We start from the raw sequence: 23,331 nt of genomic DNA on the forward strand, positions 1-23,331 counted from the left end.
TCTATTATTTTATCTAAAAAAAATAGTTTTCTGGGGAAAATCTCTTCCTTCTCAAGTTTTAAAGTACTAGTAATTACCATTGGCAAAAACTGGCCTCCTGAACTATATTTTTAACTGATTAAATAAAAGATTACTGTTCCAATGGGAAAACAAGGAATAAAAGCAGTAGGCAGCCAGCATTTTGCCAAATGCATCAGAACGAAGCCAAGACTTTATGATATTTTAGCAGTGAAGGCTTAGTCCCTGATGACATTCATTTTCTAGATGGCAAATCAAGTCCTGGACACAGAACAAGATCAACATGGAACATACATAGAAGAATCATCTGAATATGGACAATGCAAGTAGAAGACAAGGGACAATTCAGACGAGTCTACAACAGGGATTAGTGTTTTCTCCAATTCATTAGTAAACACAAAGTTTATACCTGAAGTCTTACCAGTGATACTATTTAGTTGAGATACATGTATATGTTTATATATGTGATTTTCCAGGTAACTGTTTAGTAAACTTGACATAATTGGACTTAATCATTATCAACAGATCCTTTTAGAGTCCGAAGTCCTGAGTTAAAAAAATAGCCCATGTACAGTTACTTACCCACCTGAATCAGAAGTCATAATTCTAGTGCCCGTAATGTACCTCTTTCAGGATGTTGTTTCCTGAACAAAGCATTTATATGTCTGCTCAGACCACAAGTGTGAAAATCACAGGATATTATTGCTGAAAGATACAGTTTCAATCAGATCTTGGCAGGAAACAGAATCTGACTCAGGCCGCTCAAATGAAGAGACTTTAATTAAGGAACTACTCACAAGAGGTGTGGGCAAGGCAAAGGGACTTGAGCGCCCAGGGACATGAAACAACAGGGAGCCACTGCTACTCCTGATAGCCCAGGAGAGCTCAGCTGTGGAGGAGGGTGCCCAACAGGAGCCGTGAGCATGGAAAGACTCAGCCCCTGCCATAAACATAGGCTAGAGCAGGGAAGGAGTAGGGAAGAAATGTCAAAACTCTCTCTCCTCCTCTGATCCCCATTGGTATCCAACCCAAGCTGGAAGGCAAGGGAGCCTAGGTGATGTAGCCCATGGAGGGCATGGAGCATGGCAGGAAAGGGCAAAGACTGGATTTAGGGTGGGTGGGACAAACGGTGGGAAAGTACCTTAGAAATCTGTCCTTTGAGCTCAGATGGTCCATAGACAGGTCCTTGGTGGGCAGAGTGGGTAGCAGGTATGTGACTATATGAAGCAGCTTATACCTGGTAGAGGTAAGAGTTCACTTGTTAAAGGTGAGTCTGGCCTCTCCATGGATACCTGGATTCCCCAGTGCCTAGAGCAGTTAGTCCTGGTCAGCCTGTGATCATGCCAGAAGAGGGGCTGATGCTTCTCTAACCACCAGTGCTCAGAGGGATATTCTGTAGCTGGCTTATGGCATCTCGGTCCTCAGCCAGGCAAGACCAGTCTCTCTGTAAGCATGAGTGCTGAGCTGGTGGAATAGGGCTGGAGTTGAGTACTGACATGTCATGTTAGTCTTGTGTACAGTTTCTGATGACACCAGGTAAGAAGCTGGCGTTCCGTCATCGTGCAGCCCAAAGTATAGCTCTGTTTGGCTTCTGGTGCACTGCTCTAGGATTGGCCATGGGGAAAGTGGTCTCATCTCCCCTGTGAACTCTGCTCTGGCAGATCGAGGGCAGGTGTACTGCTTCGCCAGTTGCCCTTGTTTACAAGAACCCCAGGCAGGAACCAACAGGGGAGTGTGGGTGGGAGCAAGGCTCCCACAGCCAACATGGAGAGTCCCCTTGCTCCCTGGTCCTTTGGCCAAAATCTTTTTTAATCAACTGCATGTCCACTCATGAAGCCAAGATGACTGTGCAAAACTCATCTACATTGCTTCACAGAGTGAGGTGATCAGTGGGATGAATACCGAACGTTGTGATCCAGCATGTATGATGTTACTCTGCCACCTGCCCTGTGGCTGGTGGGCAGACAGCATAATGGGACAAAGAATTAAACAGGAAAAGCAAAATACATGCGCCCTTTGAAAACAGTTACATAAGTGTCCTTGAATAAATAAGTAACATTTATTTGTGGTGCCTTGCAAGTTGCTCAATGCCATCCCCATTTATTTTTGATTGCTTGACACGCTACTAAGTTATGTCTTTAATCTCTTCATCACGAGTAAGGTTTTGACTTCCATACATTTTGAGGTGGGAAAAATGTTGCTTTTTATTATTCCCCTGAAGCCCACTTTGTCAGGGATCCAAGGGGCTATAGCAACTAAATCTCCTGTTAACTCTTCCTCTCAACTCAATCCTTGAAAATTAGCTGGAACAGATTAGAGTGAGCCCTCCGAAAGTCGTCTTTTGGTTTGAGAGGGGCAGGGAGCTGGAAGGCTCATCTGTTCTTTGATCCTCTGTGACTTCTCTGATCCTGGGAGTCGGTATGACTCATCTCATGCAAGGTCTTGTTGTTCTGCTCACTTGGAAACTTCAGACTGTTATAAATAAGGCCCACTCCTGGCCGCCTTGAACTTCAGCCTTGCAGCTGGATTCTGCAGGCCCCAGAGCCCCCAAAACCCTGGACCAGTGCTGAGGGCTCTTTCCACATGTGCAAGACCATGCCTACAAAAATAAACTATTTTAACGGTTTGGGGCTAAACTGACTTTTTATTGTATAAATTAAGCTTCATCCATACCTGCCCCCCGCCATAAGTAAATGGCGTCCGCGGGGTTAGTGGGTGGTGACACAGCTGGAGCTTCTGTCACCTCCTGGGGACCTTCTCTCTCCCCTCTTTTTCCATTAGGTGCATCCACTTGGGTGCTCTGAGACCAGGAATCACAGGGTCATGGGGAGCCATGGCAGGAGGAGGCATCTGGTGGAGGCCCAGCCCAACCCCACGTTGTTATTAACACATTTGAGTGCTCACCGCTTGCCAGGAGCTGGGCCCCGTGCGTCAGTTCAACCCTTTGAAGTCCGAATTCTCGTGTGTTTCTGCACCTGGGGAAATCAAGGCTTACCAACGTAAATGCTGTGCTCAGTTTGTAGTATTAATAAGTTGTATACCCAGGATTGGAACTCAAGTGACCTGACCCCCCAAATCAGCCATTCTTAGCCACTGCTCTATATGGTGAGGTCAATTTGTTGCTTCCACCCTCCTTTCCTTTCTGACAGAGGAGCTAGGGGTCACAGAGAGTAGTGGGCTTGGTGCTGGGCAGAAAGGAAAGCAATCCGATTACATCACGTGTGAGTGATGTAATGCTGGCAATGCCTCCACCATTTTAATTTTAATTTTAGAAGAGGGTGACATGAGGACACACTCCTAAAGCATGTGCAGCGCAGGAGGATGCTGGGGGTGGGGAGGGGCATCCCCTTCACTATCACTTGAGGAGCTGGGGTTCATGAGGCTGTCTCTGGTTTGCTTATTTCTTCTCAGAGGCTATGCCATATCTTGTCCCCCTCAGATGTGCAGGACCTGAGGCAAGCACTGTGAAGACCAGGACAATAAACATAAAATGATTTCTGCTCATAGGAACCAGATGGTCCCCTGGACGTAAAAGACAGTGCTAGAAGGTGTAGAAATGCCTAGATGGGTGGGAATCAACGAGGAGATCAGTGAAGGCATCACACAGTGCCTGGCATCTCAGCCTCAAGGGGCGAAGTCTTTCGATGGATGGAGAAAGGAAAGTAAGTGGGTGGATGGAGGGGCAGGCCCAGGCTACACTGGTCATTGACTGTGGACACATTTGCCTACAATCTGGTCGTTTTTGTTTTCTATGAAGAGCACATTTAGTCACTTACTAACCTATAAATACTAATGTTGTATTACTACTATCGGGCAAGATTTTAAAAAACTGAAAAGTTTAAAAAATGTATTTAGTTAAAAAATAAATTAAGTAAAATTCCAAGGTATCACATGTTTCTTAACTCTGGTTTCTTTAGCAGTTGAGTCAGCAACTTACCCTGAACCACTTCTTCAGTCAGACTTTTTCCTGACTCTAAGCTCAGAGTTCTGGTGTATTTAGGGCTCGAGAGGCTTTTGGGGTCGACATTTATTGCTCTGACCTGCTTCTCCTCTTTTCAGATACTAAAGGTCTTTGATTACATGTCCATGCTAATTGCCCTAGCAGTGGGACTATATGTGGGGGAAAGCATTACTTTGCATTTTGAAGACTCGGACTCTCCTAATTGAATGTCAAGTGCTCTGATGATGTCTCTTGCCCCTCGGAGGAGAAGCATGTCTTCCTGCAGCAGGTTTGTGTAGCTTTGCAACTGCAAGTACACAATTTTGAAGGCTCACCACGTAGGACTGTTCAACAGAGTGGGTGCCTCACCGTTTTTTGCTTGTATGGGGTGTGTGTGTGTGTGTGTGTGTGTGTGTGTTTCAGCCAGTTAGGAAGAGGTTATCGTGGCAAGCGTGCCATACTTGTTATCTCCTTTTCAAACAGCTTTGCTAAGTGGCTTCCTCACAAGTCCCTTCCAAAGTGCCTGCCAACTATTCTCTGGGATGATCAGATACCCTACAAATCTTGTTTTCAGTATAAACTCTTGTTTGGATGTGGGGTGCTTGGAAGGTGATCATTCATGGCCTTATTTGAAGTTCCATTATTTTAAGTTCATAATGAAGGCATTAATACTAAAAAGTTAGCACGGGTCAGTGCTCATCAAATTATCTATTATAATAAGTGCTGATCCCTTATAAAGCAGCCTTGTGAACTAGACCACATAAAGGTTAAAATTGTGATTTGCCATCTTGAGAACTCTTTGAATACAGAAAACCAAAATTATGTTGGATTCCTTTCATTCTTGGAGACACTGTTTGGTGTTTCATTCAATGAGTACTTCCTAGATATATTTATAAAGGAGCCAGGCTCAGCATGTTGTCTGGAAGTGGTGGTGTATACATGGGCTCATGATCTGCTGTTAGAAATGTAAGCTGGGTGTGTGTGCACGTGGGTGTGTGGGTGTGCACTTTGGAACTGAAAGTGGTCACATATATCTCATATATGGGCACATATATATACAAATGTGTAAATATAGACATATATGTACACACACACACACACATATTGATGGCACATATATCTTACCCTAAAATACCTCTAGTTTGACCAAGTTAGGATGATGTTTATCAGGTCTTTGATTCCATCACATAAAGTTGTAATGGATTAAAGGTTGGTAAAAACATTTGCTAAGCAAACTGTTGATGGTGGGTCAACAAAAATAAAAGGAGGTCTATTTGGACAACAATTGTATTTCATTGAATCTAAGATGTTATCAGTATAATATATGCCATGAAGTGAAAAAAATTCTTCAAATTAAACTCTGGCATAAAGCTTCTATAGGTCTTGAATTTTATTTATACTTTAAAGAAATTTTTATTATTGAAGTTTAGTGTTTGACTTATTGAAAGCACTCTTTTAGGTTTATGTGGACATAGATTTCTATCATTTAGAACTTTTGAACATTCATAGGAAGAAAAATATAAATTCAATAAATTAGTTAAAATAGTTTTAAATGACTTCAAATTCATATCTGGTCCTTCTGAATCACATGTCAATATCACATCTTTTTCACAGAGTACAGGCCCTGGGCCATTAAGATCATCAGTAATGCAGCATGTTTTAAAAACTAACCCCACTACTGTCTGAGATTCTCTTCCAAGTAACTGGCACGTCATCCTGCAAGTTTTGGTGTGTACGTGTAAGCAATGACTTCCATCACGATGGCCAAATTCCAACTCGTTACCATGTGACGATGCATATCTTAGAATCAGGGAAGTATGCTAAAAAACCTTTGAAGTGTATCCTATAGTTAAAAATTCTAGGGCAACCCCTCAAAGATAGGCTTTGTCTATCTGAAATCTCCAGAGTAAAGATAAGTACTAATTCTGCCAACATGTGACTGGGAGAAATCAGTAGTCTGGAGGTTTCTCAAATTTTTGAGTGTGTCAGAATCAAGTGTCTTGTAAAAAATGTTGATTCCTTCGTCCATCCCCAACCTACCAAACTGGAATCCATGGTTGTGTCATTTTGACATCAGGACACTGACACAGGTGGTCTGGGCAACTCTGCTTTTTTTTTTGAGAGAGAGAGAGAGAGAGAGAGAGAGCATGCACATGCAGGGGATGGGGGTGATGGAGGGAGAGGGAGGGAATCTTTTTTTTTTTTTTTAATGTTTTATTTATTTATTCATGAGAATCAGAGAGAGAGAGAGAGAGGCAGAGGCAGAGGGAGAAGCAGGCTTCCCGCGGAGCAGGAAGCCCGATGTGGGACTTGATCCAGGACCCTGGGATCATGACCTGAGCCGAAGGCAGGCGCTTAACCATCTGAGCCACCCAGGCGCCCCGAGGGAGGGAATCTTAAGCAGGCTCACACACAGGACAAAGCCTGACTCAGGGCTTGATCTCATGACCCTGAGATCATGACCTGAGCTGAAATCAAGAGCCAGCCACCTCACTGACTGAACCACCCAGGCGCCCCAGGGCAAGTGTGCTTTGATGCACGCTGCCCTGAGCCCTGTCCGAGACACCCTTGGTATGCATTAAGCTCTCAGACTGTAGGCTTGGAGACTTTGTGACTTTGTGGCAGCCAAAAGAAAGCAAGGCACTAAAAAAAAAAAAAGAAAGTCATAATGTGGTCCTTCACTGGGAGGATCCCAGGAAGAAAAGAGGCAAGATATTTTGACGCCAGATTAGAAAGTGAGTCAGAAACTGCCCATTCTTTATAAAATTATAAATACGGGGTTTGGAAGTTACACTTCTTGTTTATCTTCTTCTGGTGCTTACCTTGAACTTTTTTTTTTAAAACGTTCAGTTATTTTATTCAACCCACGTATCATGTAAAGACTAAGGCTTCTTCATCACTAGACAAACTCTGATGATGAGTCTGGTGAGGGTGGTCCTGATTAATATTTTATTACACCATAAAAGGGGTCAGCTTAAGGTTAGGCCAAGGAAGTGCCATGTTACTAGAGAAGCAAAGCAGCAGAATCATTTCCTATGATTCGTGTATTAATCAGAAACCCCAGCCTTTCCAATATTCCTAATGGAAGTTCCAAATGTCTTAACAATAACTTCTAATGTGACTTTTTAAACCTAAGTTCTCTTATGTCAATAGTTCTAACGTCTAAATGACTTCCAACGCCTAACTAATTCTTTAGTCATTTAGGAAACTGGTGATTAAAAAAAAAAAAAAAAAAAAAAGGCAGAACAAAACAAAACAAAAGCCTCTTTTGGCCCACAAGAACAATTTATGAGCTTCTGGTCATGACATACCAGGTTGGGGCAAAGAAGGCTGTAAGGGAGAGGAAGTGGGGTCTTCCTTAGGGGAATGTGGATGCCTGGCCCTCATTCTGTGAATGAAGTGAAAGAAAAAGTTATGCCATCTTGCAGAAGGTGAGGGGAATGGAGGAACAGGTGAGACCTGAGATTAGATCGCCACAGGCTCATTTCCTTTCATGGTATATAATTTGTCTTCTAGAGCAAGTCTTACCGTTTTACGCTTGTGTGGTAGTTTAGAGTGGACAGCCTGTTTTCACACCTACCTTACCCTGTGATCTTCCCAATGTCTCTTTGAGACAGGGACAGTAAATCCTTTAGATTTTACTGAGACGAATGACTTCACATTACTCAGGAAAGCTGGCTGGTGTCTCACACAGGACCAATGGTGGAACTGAGACTCAAACTCGGGTCTTCTGGTTCTAAGTGGTGCTATTTTTGCCACTCATACTGTCTTTGGTCTTGTATCAGGGCGGCACCCGGTGCTTCTGGATGTGGCTTTATATTTGGAGGTGTAAGGACACGCTATGACTAGAATCTCTTGCAGATGAATTCATAGATTCAGAGCCCTGATTTGAGAAAGAGCTAGCTGTTAGAAAAACATGCCTGACTCCACATTAAGACCTGCCAGAATCGGGGGTGGAGAGAAGTGGGCAGATAGGTAGTAAGAGCTCCTCACATGTTCCCATGTCTAAACTTTCTCTCTTAAAAAATTCCTGCAAAAGTGAATGCAAAGGTGAAGTTTCTAGATTTGGTCAAGGTTAAAAAACAACCGGGTCCATGCCTGCTTCCTCAGAGGACTCCACGGGATCCAGAGCGCCAGATATGGTGGTAAAGCTCTCTGAGGGGTGCCCGGAGATCCAGGTTTTCAGCAGACATGGTGGGTGTCCTGTTTTTATCTTCTTAAACTGGCCCACACTCACTATTCTTACAGAGCTATTTGCTATAAGCAACTGCGACTGCCTCCCAGCTGCCTGGAGCCTCGACCTGCTGATTAAGATACATCAGAGAGCCCCATGCTGGCAAGAACATGTGCACTTCACTTTACTTTTCTGGGCAGGTGTAGTTTGGGTTTTTTTTATTTTTTTTTTTATTTTTAAGTAAGCTCTGCGCCCAACGTGAGGCTTGAACTCATGACCCTGAGACCAAGAGTTGCATGCTCTACCAACTGAGCCAGCCAGGCACCCCTGAGCAGATGTAGTTTTTAAAAATTGCCTGTAACATCCAATCCCTGTTTACTATTAAAGTTGTCTTTATTAGAAATGAAAACTTAGAGAACTGGAAAGATATTTCTTTGGGGATAATATTTGCTCCAAGACCTAAGATTATTTTTAAAGAATGAAGCAAATCTTTAGAAATTTAGATTCTTGATAATAATAGTGACGATGACCCTTTTGGTCTTCTTAACTCATTACTGAGGTAGAGAGGAGAGAAGAGGGGCCTAAGGTGTGCATCATGTGACTTGCCTAGGATGACAGAGCTTTGTAGCGGCAGTGCTGTTTCTAGAATTCCTGCAAGTTGTTCCCAGGGCAGGAGGCTCTGGGAGGAGTCCCCAGAGCCTGTGACAGCTGACCTGTCCCTACTTTAAAAGTCAGTTTGGCAGATGTTTCATCAGGGTCCATCAGCAATGAGGAGCTCCTACGAACTTCTTCTTGGGGTGGGTGTGGTGCTGCCAGACCCAAGGCTGGAAGGTCAAGGGGACAAAGTTGGTCAGTTGTGCAAGAGCTGACATGATGGGACTCTGCTCAGACCCCATTGCTGCTTCTGCTCTCTCTGGAAACCTCTACCTCATTCCCCAAAAGAAGCACTCAGTTCGCAGCTCAGTTCAGTCTGTTCAAGAACCAGGGCCTCACTTCGCTTCCCCTGGGAAACACATTGGTGCACATTTTAACTTACTACGCTCTGAAAATGATTCTGGGAGACAACTTGGTCACGTTTACATGTTTACTAAGTACTGAGCTCTTGTTATGTGCTAGACCTTTCCCTAGGCACATGCAAAATTGCCATCAGCTGGTGTCAAAGCAGAAAGACTTCAGGTGGTACCCAAAACAAAAACTGAACTAAACACAGTCTCATGCATCTAAATTTCTCCACTTGCCCCTTGGAAATGTTTGCCTTCAAGGCTGCCTTCATAATTCAATTTAAATTAAACCTATCTGGGGGTACCTGGCTGGCTCAGTCAGTAGAGCATGGGATGCTTGATCTCAGGGTTGTGAGTTCGAGCCTCATGTTGGATATAGAGATTACTTTTTAAAAAATAACAATTAAAACTAAAAAAAAAAACACAAACCTATCTGGTAAAGAGGTTTGGAAGGAAGGCACAGTAAACATGGGACAATTTGACTTGACCATGAGGGTTTGGAATCCTTTCAGAGCCTTTCCCACTTTGCCTATCCAGAAGAAAATGCTGGGTATTTGGTTACAAGCAATCAGAATGTGCAAAATTAAACACAAATTGCCAGAGCACATTACCTAGGCTTATTTTCCTTCTCGGTATAATACCAAGTTTAAGGGAAAAAAGTCACGATGGCAATTTAAATGAAAAAGGTGTACTGGGTTGAATAGTTATTCAGTTTTATTGTTTCTCCGGCTCCCATTGCAGAAAGCCACATGCTTTGGATCCCAAGATGATATGGTTTGACCCACTATAACTTGAACTGGTGTTTTCAGAGTTGTGAAAAGCTTATGTGCTTCCCTTTGGCCTTTCTTACTCCTTGGTTTGACACCTGATACACAGGCAGAGCGAGGTTAGAGATTTGCCAGCCGCAGGACAAAGGAAAGCCAACCAAGGTGGGCCTCATGCCCTCATCACCAACCGCTTTGCTTTCACCTTAATTTCTTTTGTTGCAGATTCCAGCTGTAGATTTTTTGTTTCCTCATGTTCCGATTTCCTAACCCTGTGTGGCCATTGCTAACTTCCCTCATAAGAGTGGTTGAGCTGGATTCCTGGTTGGGAAAGATAGAAATAAATAGATATAAATCCCATAGGGATCGTGCTGGGACAAAGAGTTTTTGCTGGGTCTTGGAAGGAATGGAACGTTCCCCAAAAATGAGTCGTTGGGAACTACATGTTGAGAGAGTTCCACCACTTATGACCTCTGTTGAGCATATTTCCTCCACTCCTCGGGGCATGTGTTTTGGCTTACTATTATGGTGGATTTGGTACCCTCAAATTACATCTTCTCTCCATTTACTTGTCCTTTACTAAAAGTATTATCGATTTTTAGAAATGTAGACGATGGTTGTCCATGAGCTCCTCTTCTCCTTCTTGCCTCACCACTTATGATATTGATCTGCAAGGCCTTTATTGTTTCTTCCTTAAACTCCTATAAAAGATCAGAAGGTTCTTATGCTTTTATTATTTCTCTTTATTCACTGCCAACCTTATGATGACAATCTTTTAAAAATGCAGAATAGCCATCATTTAGTGAATGCATACTATGAGAGACACTTTCCATCCCTTCTTATCAATCCTCACAATGGCCTTATGAAGAGGGCGTTAATCCCACTGTACACAATGACAAAATGGAGGTTTAGAGATGTTAAACTAAGTTTCTTTTTTTTTTTTTAAGATTTTATTTATTTATTTGACAGAGAGAGACACAGCGAGAGAGGGAACACAAGCAGGGGAAGTGGGAGAGGGAGAAGCAGGCTTCCCGCTGAGCAGGGAGTCTGATGCGGGGCTCGATCCCAGGACCCTGGGAACATGACCTGAGCCGAAGGCAGACGCTTAACGACTGGGCCACCCAGGCACCACATAAGTTTCTGAGCCTCTTAGGTAGGAAGTCGTGGAGTAGCAATTCGAATCCAGCACTGACAGAATCCAAAATTTATAGCAAGACCAACGTGTTGTACAGACTGGATCCTGCCCATATGAAATAAGGGTGCATATAATGGTTTATAATTTGAATGAAATACTGGCCAACATTTAAAAATTTGGGTATTACATTTGAAAGTCTGGATTCCACCTTCTCTTAAAAAAAAAAAAAAAATAGAAGATTGGGCCCACTGGGCTCATATTCCTCCAAGCGGTAGCCAGCCACTCCTAAGGAGGGCCACTTCCCTTAGTGGAGGCACGTGTTCTAAGGTGAATAGCTCCATTCATTCCCACCTCCATCTGGTTTATCTTATCACTTTACCCACCTGGGCCACCAGATTGGTACCTGTATATGTTTGATTTTGCAATCCTTATTCCAGTCTCCAGGAACAATCTGTTTCAGGACTTGAGTCCTGGCTTCCCCATCTGCTAACTTTGTGTCCTTGGACAAGTTACTTAACCCTTCAAGTCCTCAGATTTCTCACCTCTACAGTGGGGATAAGAATAGTACCTACCTTTTGAGGCTGTTTGGAAAGTTGCATAAGGTAATCCATATAAAGTGCTCTGCATGGTGTCTGGCACACAGTGAGATTTCTATAATAGTTAGGTATTACTGTTAACCATTATTCCAGTTAAACACTCCTTCCTCAGAAAGTGGTGTTCAGTAGCCTTTTCCAAGGTCAACCTAAATTGTAAAGTAAGCCATCAGAACCATTAGCCATGGAAACACTGCTGTGTTGTAATAGGCAACAGAGTGTGTGGTTTTGACATTAGACTGACTTGGCTCAAGTTCCATCCCTGACATTATGGGGACCTGAGCTAATTATTTAAACTCGTTCTGACTCAGTTTCCTCATTCATAAAATAGGCATGATAATAGTACCTACTTTGTGAGATTGTGGTGAAGAGCAAGTGAATTAATGCATGTGAAATGTTTCCGAATGGTGATTGGCACATAATGTGCACTCAACGGATGATACTCCCTACTGAAAACAATAAATCAGAGCGTGCATTTGCTAAGCATGTGTTTGCTTCTGGGGAGATGCAGATAGACTATTTTGAATTGGATTGCATGGAAAATTGGGTAAATTGGAAGCTAAGACTCTTGCCTTCATTTCCTGCCCCCTCGATTCCCTGCATTCCAGATTCTGTTCCTTCCATCTTCCTAAAATTGCGTTTTTGAAGGCTCATCAAGTCCCGCCAAAGGCCTCAGCCTCATCTTCTAGTGGGGGTAAGAATTTCAGAGATCAACTAGCCTAACACTGTCAATTCTCAGAAGAGGACGTTGAGGCTGAGAGAAGTTCTGTGGCTTGTCCATAGCTCATTTGTGACAGACCAAGAGTTATCCATCAACTTCATTGCTTGAGTAGTTGCTAGATGACAGTGGGTTTACGTTGATTTTGATTTGATAAGTCAGGGGTGGGACTGGGGACCCTACACGCAGCTGGTGTAGGAGCTCTGCTCTCTCCTCTTTCACCTTGTTCTTTCTGCCCCATGATCCTTGCTCTGTGAGGCGCTGGTCCAGCTGATACTGTAAGAGGACTGCTCTGTCTTCCCCAGTGGGACCTAGGCCCCATGACCCTCCATAGCTTGAAGACCCTTTTCCCGATGGGTAATGTTTTCCCTTCCCTGTGACTTGCCTCTCTGGGCCATGTTCCGATTTCCCTGCTGGCTCACTTGTTTCCTTGGGCTGGCTGCCTTGTTTGGCGGTCTTTAGTGAGGGCTCTGATAGATGCCAGGAGTGAGGGGAAGAGCTCCGAATGGGCTCAGTCATTGGACAGGCAGACCCGGTGATGGATGAGCCCTCTCCCCAGGGAGTTTTGGATCAGAAGAAGTCCAACTGATAAGTTTTTCCAGAACTGAGTAACCCAGAAACAGTGCCAGCAGCTTCTTACCTCTTTTGTGGCTTTCGTATTGATTTTAAAGAAAATTCTCAGTTCCACGTCTATCTAGAAATACAGCTCCATCCACGATAAACTTAGATACATGTGCTATGAATTGTTTTAGAGATAACATTTGAGGGGAGGGGTGGGAGGAAGGAAGAGAGGGGTCCTTAAAAAATCCCTTTCAAAATATTTTCTTTCTTCTAAGTATTGAAAAGGCACAATATAACCCTTTCTTCTTCCAAATGATCTCATAGCTATTTATTGAGGGGAAATACCAAATGTTTATTTATTTTGTTTAAAGGAGCTTCTTTCGTCCTGATGATTCACGTGGATATCATTTTCCTCCCCACTACAGAGGCTCTGAGACAAAGCCACAGCCCAAGTGATATGCCTGTGTCAGACCAATTCCTGTCCTGAAGGAGGGTATGCAACCTTCTTTATTCCCCCTTCACAGACGTCCTTGAGCCCTTGAGACGGATGTGAGCGAGTTTCTCAGTGCTCATGCAAAACAACCATCTAAACATAACAGATGACATCAGCTTGGGCTTTTCAATTCCTGGATGGCAGCGGCGTGTTAATCCAGCCTTCATCCTGGATTTCATAAACTAAAACAAGAGAGCCTGGCAAGAGGACAGCGCTGCTGCTGGGTTGAGGAAATTGATGACGGGGAAGCATGCGGGCAACCCAGTGTATAAAACTCATAAACGTGTAGGCAGAGGCTCAGCTACCACTTTGGACAGCTGCTTCCCGCCAGCAAAGACCACGCCGCCCGCGGGAAGCCGAGCCAGAGCCCTCGGGGAAACATGAAGAGCCTCTTGCTGCTGGCCACGCTCCTGGTCCCTGCGCACCTGGCGGTCGCCTGGAGCGCCAAGTATGCGGTGGACTGCCCCGAGCGCTGCGACAGCGCCCAGTGCAAAAGCAGCCTGCGCTGCAAGCGGACAGTGCTGGACGACTGCGGCTGCTGCCGGGTGTGCGCCGCGGGGCTGGGCGAGACCTGCTACCGCACCGTGTCGGCCATGGACGGCGTCAAGTGCGGCCCGGGGCTCAGGTGTCAGTTTTACAGTGAGGAGGATGACTTTGGTGACGAGTTCGGTATCTGCAAAGGTAAAGGGTGACCCCTTGCTTCTCCCCCCCACCCCCACCCGAGGGGGTGGGGGTGGAAGCACACTGAGGGCTTTTAGCCAGCGTGGGAGGTGCGGAGGCTTTGCTGCGAAGGACAAGAGGGAAAATGCAGGTGGCTTAGGGACAAGGCCCCGCACAGGTGTTGTCACCGGGAGAGGGAGAGAGAAGGAGAACTCTGCAAAACAGCAGCTGAAGCCAGTGTGCAGGAAAGCACAGAAAGCAGTACTGCATTTCACTCCTTATGTGTAGGAGATTTAAGAAAAAAGTTGCAATGAAAAATTGTGGGACCTCCCTTTCTGGAAAACTTTAGGAACTTGACAGGTAATCTGTTTGGATGGTTTAGGTGCTCTCTCTTCTACAACACAGTGATTACAGCGGTCTGCACTAGATAACCTCTAGGGGTGTCTAGCCCCGGGCTTAGTGATTCTTTGATCTTGAAAGGGTCCACGGGTTGGAGGGCATCTCTCAAGATCAAATATTTCTGATGAACACTAATGCACTTTGTGAAATAGGGTGGGCTTAAACCATCTAACAGAATGACTCACATTCTTGAAAGAGGGTACCTTGAAGTATAAAACAAACCCCATTCCACTTTATAAAGGTGTTTGGTCAACTAGAAAAATAGCAGTAAGACAAGTTAAGAATAACACTAAAGAAAAATAAAAATTGGAAGTCTGTAAAGAATGAGAGTTTACAGACTTAAAGAAAAATGTCAGTAGTTTGAAATCATAGCTAAACAATGTAGTTGCACAGTTGTAGAATTTATTTCAGACTTAGTGACTGTAGTTTAAAATGTTTAGAATCAAAAGAAAGGTGATTTAAAGATACTCTATAAATGGATACCTCATGATCTCATCATTAAAAGCTATTATCAAGATGAAATACATATGCTCTAGCCCCATTCATCAGTTTTGTAATAAAAAGAAGCTTTTAGAATGATTAAAGGGACTGGGAAATTTATTTCTTATATTTTCTTTCTTATTTCATTCTTATCTTCTATGTATTTAATACAGTTGTATGCTTTTAGGAATGATAATCAGCCACCACTGAGACAGCCTCATTAATTCACCTACCTTTTAGACAAATATTTTATAAATTAATTTACCTTTTAATCTACAACATATACTAAAGATTAGGAAATAAATGCTTGGACTATTAGGAGAATCTTATTTTTTGCTCAGTTTATTTTTGTTTATAACCAATGAAAGGTAGAATATTGAGGAACCTTTTTTTGGTGAACATTCACAAACATTTAAGCTGACTAGGATCTATATTTTCTGTAAATTACAGGATTTCACATAAGGAAATTAGGGAGGAAGTGGTTAATACAATCATACTTATGATATAGCAAGTATACGCAGTGGATTGCTTTTTCTCTTGGCATAAAAATCGCCTCTGTAAATGTGATTGTAAATGCACTGTCATATATGGGTAAAGAAACATTCCAAGGCATCTGGGATCTTTAGCAGTTCAACATTCTACTGAATGACTGAGGTAGCTGTTAATGGGATAGATTTTTAAAATGTATTTAAAATTGTTCTTTTTGGCACGCTTCATATTACAAGCGAGTCTAGCTTCGAACATTTTTCTCTCTGCTGGAAATAGTGACCCTGTGTGAACCTCACCATCTCTACACAGAGACATTGAATTTTGCTGTAGGCAAACTCCCTCCTTCAGCTTTTTCACAGAGCACTCATAGGAAAACTGTATACTTTAGCTGCACATCCAGATGTTTTCTAAATATTCAGATGTTTGGCATTACGCTGCCGAGTTAACAGCCAGCCAACACGTATTTACGGAACACCTGCTATCCACCCAGCGCTATTCAATACACTGGGGGTTGCAGTAGAAGTGTAACTAAGAACTTGGCTCAAGTTTTAGTTTTCAGTATCACTAGACACACAGTCAAATCCCAATCCTGTGCGCTTTTCTGCAAGAGGCTTTTTAGGATCCTTTTTAAGGACGGTCTTTCCCAGCGAGAGGCTAATGTTTAAAACCAGGCTCTGGGGCGCCTGGGTGGCTCAGTCGTTAGGCGTCTGCCTTCGGCTCAGGTCATGGTCCCAGGGTCCTGGGATCAAGCTCCCGTCGTCGGGCTCCCTGCTCCACGGGAAGCCTGCTTCTCTCTCTCCCACTCCCCCTGCTTGTGTTCCCTCTCTCGCTGTGTCTCTCTCTGTCAAATAAATAAATAAAATCTTTAAAAACAATTACAAAAAATAAAACCAGATGCCTCTGTAATCTGAAGAGTAATGGTAAGAAGAATCCTAAATCTCTTCCAAAAAATAAATTTCATTAACATCTACCTTGATCATTCTGTGGAATATTAGATTGCCAAGGGCTCAGCTGCTTCACTGCTTGTTTCTTTCCCCATGTGTGATTGTACACTTATGAGAATATTCTCATGCCAAGAGAATAAATATTCTGCATCTATTTGCTTGGTTGGTAAAGACTGGGTCATCAAAAAAAAAAAAAAAGACTGGGTCATCAATGGAGATGCTGTTTATGTCATAAAGACCTTGCATTTGTAATAAATGGGTTTGTCCTCTTCTCAGTATTGCATGTTTTAGTCTAAGCATGAACACACTGAAGCTCTAAACGCTTCCAGATTTGCGGAGGTATACAGGTAAATTCTCAGCTCTCTTGTTCTTCTTAGCATGTTGCATGTCAGATTTGCAGAAGGTCTTACTAGTAAATCCTCCTGACATCCGGGGAGTTAGGTAAATTGTGCTGCCATTTCAATAGCGAAGGTAGTTGATCAGAGCTGGAGCGGACTGAGGATGGATCACTTCATGGAGAGCAGGCATGACACCCTTCTCAGCCCCTGGCTAGTGTGGATGAAGCCCTTTCCTATACATTTAAAATAGTACATTGTTTGTGAACACAGTGGATTCAAAGGCAGCATCACATCCTTTAAGCTCTTTGAGAAGCTGATGTATGTGTCTGTTCAATTGCCCACCTCACTGAGCTGTCACAGGAGCCGTCTAAGGAAACTATGAGAACCTACCTGTCTATTGGTATCTAAGCAGAAAGGGAACAGAATTAAGGCTGGTCAAAGATGTTGGTTATGTGTAGCTGCCTTCAACTAACTTCACGGCAGGCCACGACAGCGGAGGTGTCCAGGATCTGGTCTTACTGTGCGATTTCACATGTGTGACTGAAAGTTTCAACTTCCAAAGCTTGGGGTTTTTTAAGAACTGGATTTTTATCTGACAGTCAAGATTCGTGAGGCTTGTTCAGAATCTGGAGGCTTTGTGCACAGGGGCTGTGAGACTGGGGGCTTGTGCCCAAGGAGCGGCTCCCTCTCTAAACCTTCCCTTTGTCCTCAGACTGCCCCTACGGCACCTTCGGGATGGAATGCCGGGAGACCTGCAGCTGTCAGTCGGGCATATGTGACAGAGTGACTGGCAAGTGTCTGAAATTTCCCTTCTTCCAATATTCAGTAGCCAAGTCTTCCAACAGGAGATTTGTTTCTCACACAGGTAAGAATTGATTTCAGTGTAAACACTGGAAAAATAACCTCATTTTCAATTTGAATAACTTAAGAGATATAGATGAACAAGAATAAAGCATTGGTTCGAGTGATTTTGTTCTTTATTTTACTCAGGGGAAAGGGGTGGTGGTTGAGTTTGGGTTGCTGTTGCTTTTTTTTTTTTTTTTAAGATCTCAGTAATAATTTGGGAGATTATACATTTTTCCATAAAGTTCACCCAGTTTTATGGAGAATAAATATGATTGATTACCAAAACACCTGTAATAAGAAAATAACCAAGATATACAAAGTTCTTCAAATTCTTCAGTGATCTGTTTTATACACATACTAGACTAAGCTACTTCTCTCTCAAGTTCATGTAGAAAAAATACACTCAGAAATTTATCGGATAAGGCTTAAGAGCCAAGATAGAAAATATAGAACATTTCTTCTTCTTTTTTTTAACAAAATGGGAGTACTTAAATGGAATATTTCCAAACATGCATTTTTATGGATTTTGGAGAGGATAAGAGATAGTAACTGTGATTGAAATTTGGGAATTATCTCTAAGCCTTTGAATGAAACTGTAGTAATAGTCACATGATGCTTGTTCACGCATGTGTATTTCGTATCCAGGTTGTTAAAATGTGAGAAATACAACATATAAGAGAGTGTTATGGACATATTTGGTTATCTTGTGGAATAAATGACCAGTATAGTAAAGCTTCACTAAATTGAAAGTAGCTCATTTAAAACAACATGTAGCCATAGAAACCGCTAATATCAACAAACTGTCCAGTCCCCCCACCTTAGATATAAATAGTTGACAATCCAAGTCCATTTTATTTAGTTTGTGTTTCTGGGTTTTTGCTCTTCGAGTTAACTAAGATTTGAAATATTTGGCAAATGTACTTATTACCCAGCTTTACCTCTTCTTACACATGGATACAATTAAGTACTTTAAGAGGAAGAGGAAATACTGTACTTTTAAGTGAATTTTTATGTTGAAGTGTGGCTATGCCCTTAAACAGTAATTTAAAATGAACCTCCCCCCCTTTTAAAGCTATTAGGTAAATATCTTTGTGAATATTTGATCTGGAAATTGAGATCATCATTAATATTTTAAGTACTTTTGACTTGTCCTATAGTCCTTGAAAAGCGACATGGAAACAGATTGAGTTTTAAGTCCTAAAAAAAAAAATTCGTAGTGAGGTGAAATTTACATAACATAAAATTAGCCATTTTGAAGTGAACAGCACAGTGGTAGTTAGTACATTAACAAAGCTGCATAGCTGCCATTTCAGTCCAGTTCTAGAACATTCTCACCGGCTCAAAATAAAACCCTACTATCCATTAAGCAGTTGCCCCCATTCTTCATAACCCACCCCGCAGCCCCTGGTAACCATCAATCTACTTTCTGAGACCTACACATTTTTGGAATGTTTTGATTACTTCAGTACAAGTTTGAAACCTATTGTCTTAGTACAGGTAGCTGTCTCAAACACTTGCATCTTCTTTTGTCTTATTTTGCTTTCTTAAAACTGCGGGCTACAGAGCACCTTGAAGAGCCACTTTTGTATTCCTCTTCATTCGTTTATGGTTGCACATAAGCCTTTCCCACCGAGAGAGAATTGAATCCCTTGTGAATCTGGTGTTTGGGATGAACGTTCGGGAGGCCATAAGAGCTCCTTTGGAATAATCCTCAGGAAGGGAACGCCCATCCCTCCCACTGCATACCCAGCCACACGTCCTCTTCTTCACTGGACTTTTGTGCCGTCTCTTTCCCTTGAGCCTGTCACCCTCTGTCATTTGCATGCAGATTTTGCAGATATCTTGACTACTATATAGATGCCTTGGACACAGATATTTTGCTGGCTGGAAGTTACATTAGGGGTTACACAAAAAAAATATTTCTATACCCAAATTAGGTATCAAGATTCTTAGTAGAAATTGATGGGGAAAGCATTTTCTGACCTAAGGTGTTTGCTTTCATTAGCTAAAGGGGAGCAAAAGATGATTACTAGTGTAATGTTGGTAAACCTTAGTCCGGTTCAGGCTGGAGAGCAGAATGTCCTAAAGCTCTGAGAGGCTGTGCAGGAACTCCTCTGCTCAGTGGTGCCCTGTCTCTGCTGGACTTGCCAGGGCGCATGTGCTACTGTTATAGGAGGGGGCTTGGGGCTCAGTCCTGCAATGGATTTCACATCTATTTACAAAGCCTTTGTTAGTGATTCCAAGGTTCATCCGCACAGGGACTTCTTGAGGTCCCTTCCATACCTTGATTACACGAGCTTATCTTCTTTAGTTTTCTTCCTATTGGCTACTATATTCTTGGCAAGTGGGCTTCCTGTCTTCCTGTTTCCCTTTGTTGTTGTTGTTGTTGTTGTTGTTGTTGTTATTGTGAGATTTCCAATTTTCTAGGCCTGGGAATTTGCAAGTGACTTTTTTTAAGGGGGGTGGGGACAGTAAGATCTGGACTATTTGATTACTTTGCGCACATTCATCCGCCAGGCTGCACTAACCATACAGCATTCCATATTAGGACATGCACTGTTGACGCAAACATACCTCACTGCTCTTAGAAGCAGACAAATTTCACTTTGGAAAATTCTAAATATTATAAACTTTTATGCAGAATAAGAGCTATCTTTATAAAAGTTCTGTCCTTTGATCTGCCATCTGCTTTCTGGAGCCACACAATAAGCTAATTCCTCTTCCATACCAGATAGTATGAAAATCTTACTTAGAGATCTATTTTTACATTTGCTTATTCCATAAGTATTTATTAGGCACCTACTATGTTCCAGGTACTGTAGTAGCAGTGAACAAAACAAAGCCCCTGCCTTTTTGGAGCTGATATTCTAGTGGTGGAGTGAGATAATAAACACACACACACACACACAAAGACAAATGCATGTATAAGATAATGTCCAGTGATGATAGGTATATGAAGAGAAATCATTCAGGGGGTGCTGACGTGGATGGGAGGTGCCGATCGACAGAGAGTGGGTGAATACAGTGAGCACAGACTCTTTGAATCTATTAAAGATTTTATTGTACATCCCTTGTCATATAAAAGTAAGATAAAACTGTTCTTCATCTTAGAGTTATAAACATCTGGACATGATTTGTATTCCTTCTAATTTCAGAGCATGACATGGCATCTGGAGACGGCAATTCTGTGAGAGAAGAACTTGTAAAAGAGAATGCCCGCTCTCCTGTAATGAAATGGTTAAATCCTCGCTGATCCTGGGTGGGATTTCTGAGAGAAGACTCTTATTTTAATGATCATTCAACACACAGCCAACATTTTAGGAACTGTCTAGATTATAGCATATGGACATGTGATATTGGGAGGCCAAGTGTGTGGGTCCGGAAAAAAACAAGTAGGCTACTAACAATCCATAAAATGCATATGACTGAACACTCTTAGATATTTGTTAAGTATTTGAATGCATATAGATTTGTTAAATATGTGTTTATAGTAATACTGAAGAACTGAAAAAGCAATTTAGATAATCTTAATGTGGATGCAGATCAGCCAAAGAGAGAGCTAGCCAAAGCTGAAGACCAGAGTGAGTCCACACGTCCGTGACTCGGATGTACATTGACGTTGGGATACAGGATGGAGGGAGAGTTAGGAGTGAGAGAAGGTGGGGGCAGGGTGGGGAAGTATGACATTTAGGTCTTCCTTGTGGTAGCATCAATAGAATTTAGTTGTGCTTTTTATTTACTTGGGAAAAGTCAAAACAAAACAATCCCTGAAGGAAGTGGGATGTTTCAAGCTTGTGGGAGGTTGAGTAGCAGCCTTGAACCGAGGCAGGTTTCAAAGGGCTGCTACTCGTCATGCCCAGGTTACCTTATCTGAAGGATGATTCTGGGACAGAGGGCAAACGTACACTCTCATAAATGGTTTTAAAGAATGCCACCCCAGACTGAGAGAGCTAGGAAGTATTTTGTCCACTTGGAGGAGGTGTGAAGGTAAATATTTATATAATTTTGTAAACAATTATGTTAGTATCAGTCATCCTCCATACCCATACTTATCACCTTGAGAAGATGAACAAAATACTGTTTGTTAAAATGGGTAGAATAAAAGTGTAACTCTATAAGGTTTCCAAACACCTGAGGCATGGTAAATTTATTATTAATAATTATAGCAATATTAATAATAATAAGCATAAGAAAAAACTAGAAAAAAATTAGTCATTACGGATTTATAAAGTGTCAGAAAATGAGCAACAGAAGAAATTTATTTAAAAGTAAGTGCAGTGACTTAGATGAGTTTCAGATTTAAAGTAGAAAATACTTTTTTAGGAGGTTTGGAAAAGAGTCAATTTTCAGTAGGAAACGTCAACTTTAAAATATTGTTCATTTTCTTATTTTTCTTTCCTTTAAAGTTGGTTGATAAGTGGAATTATGAGTACACTTGGGAGGACCATAGCACAAACAGGACTGTTGTACTAGATTTTGTTAGGAAATATTTGCAGAAGTATTTTATTTGGAGCGAAGATTATTTAAGAATTATTTCACTATTTACCTATATTTTATTCTCAAAGTTTGCCAACAGAGTTGTGAATGTGTGTGGGGGAGGGTCTTTGAATGTAAGCTGAATAAGCTGTCAGGATATGTTTTAAAAGGCAAAGTTTATGATTGTTCAATTAAAAAAATAAGACCGCTGCTTCGAGTCCGTTCATGACTTTGTTAAATCATTAAGTTATTCAAAAGATTCATCCAATGAACAAAAACTCTTGTATGCATATTAAAGGCAGGCTTCTCAACTGACTTTGCTGCCACAGGTAAGCATTTTCTGTTAAAACATGAGGCTAGAATATTTATTTCTTTGCCTCACATTTTTGGTCTCCTCATGCCTTACAGCTTCCAGAAAAGTAGGTTCCTATATATTAACCCATTCTATAGAGGCAAAAACAAAAGAACCCTTCTGTTCCTGTTGGAAGGTGCTTACGCTTTACAAGACATAGGCAAAGACAAACTCTTCGGTGCCTATAAAATAAGAGAGTAGCATTCAGTTTTGCAGCTTGACAGCATCAAATCCAAGAACAGGATGGGTTCATTCAGCCTTGTGATGGGCAAATTAGGACAACATTTACATGAACTGACACAATGCTAAAAAAAAATTGTATTAGTAAAAACTTCAATTTGCCTGATTTAATCTTTTTCCTTTTTTAAGATGGAAGAAACTGGATGTGAATGAGATAAAAATTTATATCAATGTAAGATACTCCTATTACTACTGAATTAAAACAACGCACTGAAAAATCTTTACTTCTACCAGCGTGCAGTGAGGTTCAGGACATGCCGTCAGAGAGTAAGGTTACTTAAAGATCCCCTGATTTGGCCTAAAGCATAAGCCGCAGCCCAAATGTCCCCGGGGGGAAGGGTGGACAGTGGAACATGAACTGGACCAGGGCAGGACTTGCCTCTGCGCATGCTCTACAGCATGGGAGACCATGGGCAATACAATCGAACAAAGGTGGGCTCATCTGCTCTCAGGGGCGGGCATGTTTTCGAGCTGTCCAGCTTCCTGGTACTGGGACCTCCTTGTGCCTTTCACAGCAAATGCTAGTCCCTGTCTATCCCCAATTGCTCTGTAGCCTTCTGACTCTATTCTTCAAAGCAGCAAATCCAAAATCTTTGGATTTTGCCCTTTTTGATTGCAGTATCTTTGAGCATGCAATTTTAAACTGTATAAATAGCATAGGATTAATGCACTATGTTCATTATTTTTTTTAAAAGATTTTATTTATTTAT

The 23,331-nt window shown here is 42.1% G+C and overlaps 1 protein-coding gene across 1 annotated transcript; it reads left to right on the forward strand.

Annotated features, from left to right (window-relative positions):
* The first annotated feature begins 13,367 nt into the window (after positions 1-13,367).
* Positions 13,368-22,238, forward strand: ESM1 (endothelial cell specific molecule 1). The gene is made up of 3 exons (XM_045887844.3): positions 13,368-14,078; positions 17,420-17,572; positions 20,709-22,238. Exons 1-3 carry the CDS (start codon positions 13,778-13,780, stop codon positions 20,804-20,806), a joined length of 552 nt encoding a protein of 183 aa, XP_045743800.1. The 5' UTR covers positions 13,368-13,777; the 3' UTR covers positions 20,807-22,238.
* The last annotated feature ends 1,093 nt before the right edge of the window (positions 22,239-23,331 follow it).

Source organism: Mirounga angustirostris, unplaced genomic scaffold (genome assembly GCF_029215605.1).
Source record: "Mirounga angustirostris isolate CCGP_5_RB_7025 unplaced genomic scaffold, mMirAng1.0.hap1 SCAF_7, whole genome shotgun sequence".
NCBI classification, from domain to species: domain Eukaryota; kingdom Metazoa; phylum Chordata; class Mammalia; order Carnivora; family Phocidae; genus Mirounga; species Mirounga angustirostris.